At 36.0% G+C, this 2,500-nt stretch overlaps 1 protein-coding gene across 1 annotated transcript in view; it reads left to right on the top strand.

Moving 5' to 3' along the window:
• LOC143037474 (uncharacterized) overlaps positions 1–2,500 on the top strand; it is a 66,978-nt gene that overhangs the window by 61,576 nt on the left and 2,902 nt on the right. The window contains exon 12 of the mRNA XM_076205751.1: positions 1–82. This exon is cut by the window's left edge and continues 98 nt beyond it. Coding sequence (XP_076061866.1) covers positions 1–82 — 82 coding nt within the window. The remainder of the gene's footprint in view (positions 83–2,500) is intronic.

Here is a 2,500-nt window from a genome sequence, read left to right as displayed (position 1 = left end):
GGCGTCTACCTCCTTCTCATTGCGGCTATGGATCTTCATACCATCGGCTACTACTTCAACTATGCCATTGACTGGCAAAACGGTAGGTCTTAGTCATCCTCAGCATCAGGTTAGTTGTATCTTTCGCACCGCGGATCTCAAGCGCTCGTAAGCTACAGCCAAGAACAACAACAACATGAACAACAACATGAACAACATGAACAACAACAACAACAACAACAACAACAACAACAACAACAACAACAACAACAACAACAACAACAACAACAACAAAATCCGTTGACTTCAACTTGGCGATTCTTTACACCCTGACGCTCTTGGAACGTTGATCTCAGCGTTGGTAAACTACAGTTCACAACAAAAACAAAAAGAACAACAAAAACAACAAAAACAACAAGAACAACAAAAACAACAAAACAACAAAAACAATAAAAACAATAAAACAACAAAAACAACAAAACAACGAAACAACAAAACAACAAAAACGAAAAAAAACAAACAGTAACAACCATGGACCTCGACAACTGTGCGATCTTTTGCACCCAAAGACTCGTAATAACCGTTATAACGGTCACAGTTTTCGAGATGGACATAGTGTTGCTGTTGTTGTTTTTTCATAACTGTCAAAACCATTATAACCACTACACTCACTCGCTCTCACTCACGCATGTGGATCTCTGGCCATGATGGTGATGACCTCTGGTGATGACCCATCACCGCCATCGTCAAGCCTCTCTACAGCGCTTGATCTTTCTTGGTGTTATCTATTCATCGATACAGAGGTCTTCCAACGCTCCGGCGTCCCTGTAGAGTCCCGTTCATTATAATTTTGGTAGTCTTTCTTTTGTCATTCGGGGACAGTATTTTGCCCATCTTAGAAGTCTAGATCTTACCTCATATCGACTGCAATCACAACAATTTTCAAACATTTCATAACACGATATTTGTCACAACGGTCATAATCATTAAGAATCATTTAGATAAATACCTAAGTAAGATGCTGTAATGATTATAATTTATCTTATATTATTTGATTTTGTTTTGTTATCAATTGTCTGTCTGATTTTAATTTATTATTAGTTATATGTCAATTTATTATTATTTACTATTTACCTGTTTGTTTATTATATAACTATACCTATGCATTTATTTATGTATTTTATTTGTTATTTACATTGTCATGGTTTTTATTTATTATTTTATTATTAACATGATTTTTTTTCGCATCCGACCTAGATATGGATCAAAAGGTCTCCTGTCGGCATGCTCCGCCTTATGAATACCTGTCTCGTGGTCCTCATATTGCTCTTATGTTCCCAAACAAACACAGACAAGAACAGAGTAATAGAAAACGATATCAATTTCAACTTCGTTGACCAAAGACAAACAAAATAGTTTTGGCTTTGAAGCTTCTTTGTTTATATCCGTGAAGATATTGTGATTCCCGCTCGTTCTGAATGTCTCACATATGAGTTGAGTTCACTTAAGTTTAGATTGATTTTGCCTGTGTTCCGGCAACACAGTCATAGTTCTTATATGTAATCAAACTTGATACTTATTTGCATTTCTTTTACACCCATACCCATTACAGTACATTCCAAATTATAGTAAAGATTTTTTCATATGGATAGTCATCTACTACCAATACCAGATACAAAGTGTATTTATATTATCTTTTGTTTGTTTTACAGCTATCAACACTGTTTATTGACGGTGTCTTTCATCTTTAGGCTTGACAAAATTCACCCATGTTTTTAAGATTGCTTGCATAGTAGACATCATTATTGATACATCGTTATTAAGGACACAGATGATATATTTCATCTTTCATTGATAATATCAAGATTTTCATGGCTCCTGTATGAGCTGTTTATGTTTAGTGGACAGAAGTGTTCACCAATGAGGACTTCCCAAAGTATCCAGATAGGTGGGGCCTCGGCGCATACCTTCCGTTTATGGAATCCGAATTGCGACCAAACAAGCTCAGTCTCTGTTGATAACTTTATCACAGGCAGATTCTTTTATTAATCTCACAAGCACCGGCTTCGCTGCCCAGGCTTCGACGGGGGTGCTTGGCCTCCGTCGGTGTTCACATCGCATCCAGGCTTACGGTCTTTGCTATGAATAGATTTGAGTGGAAAATACATGATAGTTTTGCATTCTTAATGCTGACTACGACATTATCATCGTCAGTGCTGTCGTCATCTTCCTTATCACTCAGAAAGCTCTTCCCCGAACCCCAAAAACCTTTATTAAACGCTACGGCACCGACATGTCCCCAAAAGTGTCCTCTCTTCGGTATATACACCAGACTCATCAAAGAAATATATATATATATACATATGTATGTATATATATATATATATATATATAATATATATATATATATATATACATATATGTATATATATGTATACTTTTGAATTGGTATTATCTATGGTTCAAAAACCTTTTGATTCTAATACATGCCAATGATCTAATGAAGAGCTAACACCCCTAG

Source organism: Oratosquilla oratoria, chromosome 22, assembly GCF_046742065.1.
Source record: "Oratosquilla oratoria isolate Oo_2021 chromosome 22, ASM4674206v1, whole genome shotgun sequence".
In the NCBI taxonomy this organism is placed as follows: domain Eukaryota; kingdom Metazoa; phylum Arthropoda; class Malacostraca; order Stomatopoda; family Squillidae; genus Oratosquilla; species Oratosquilla oratoria.
The sequence above is the reverse complement of the archived record's forward strand: the minus strand, read 5'-3'. Positions and strand labels throughout refer to the sequence as shown.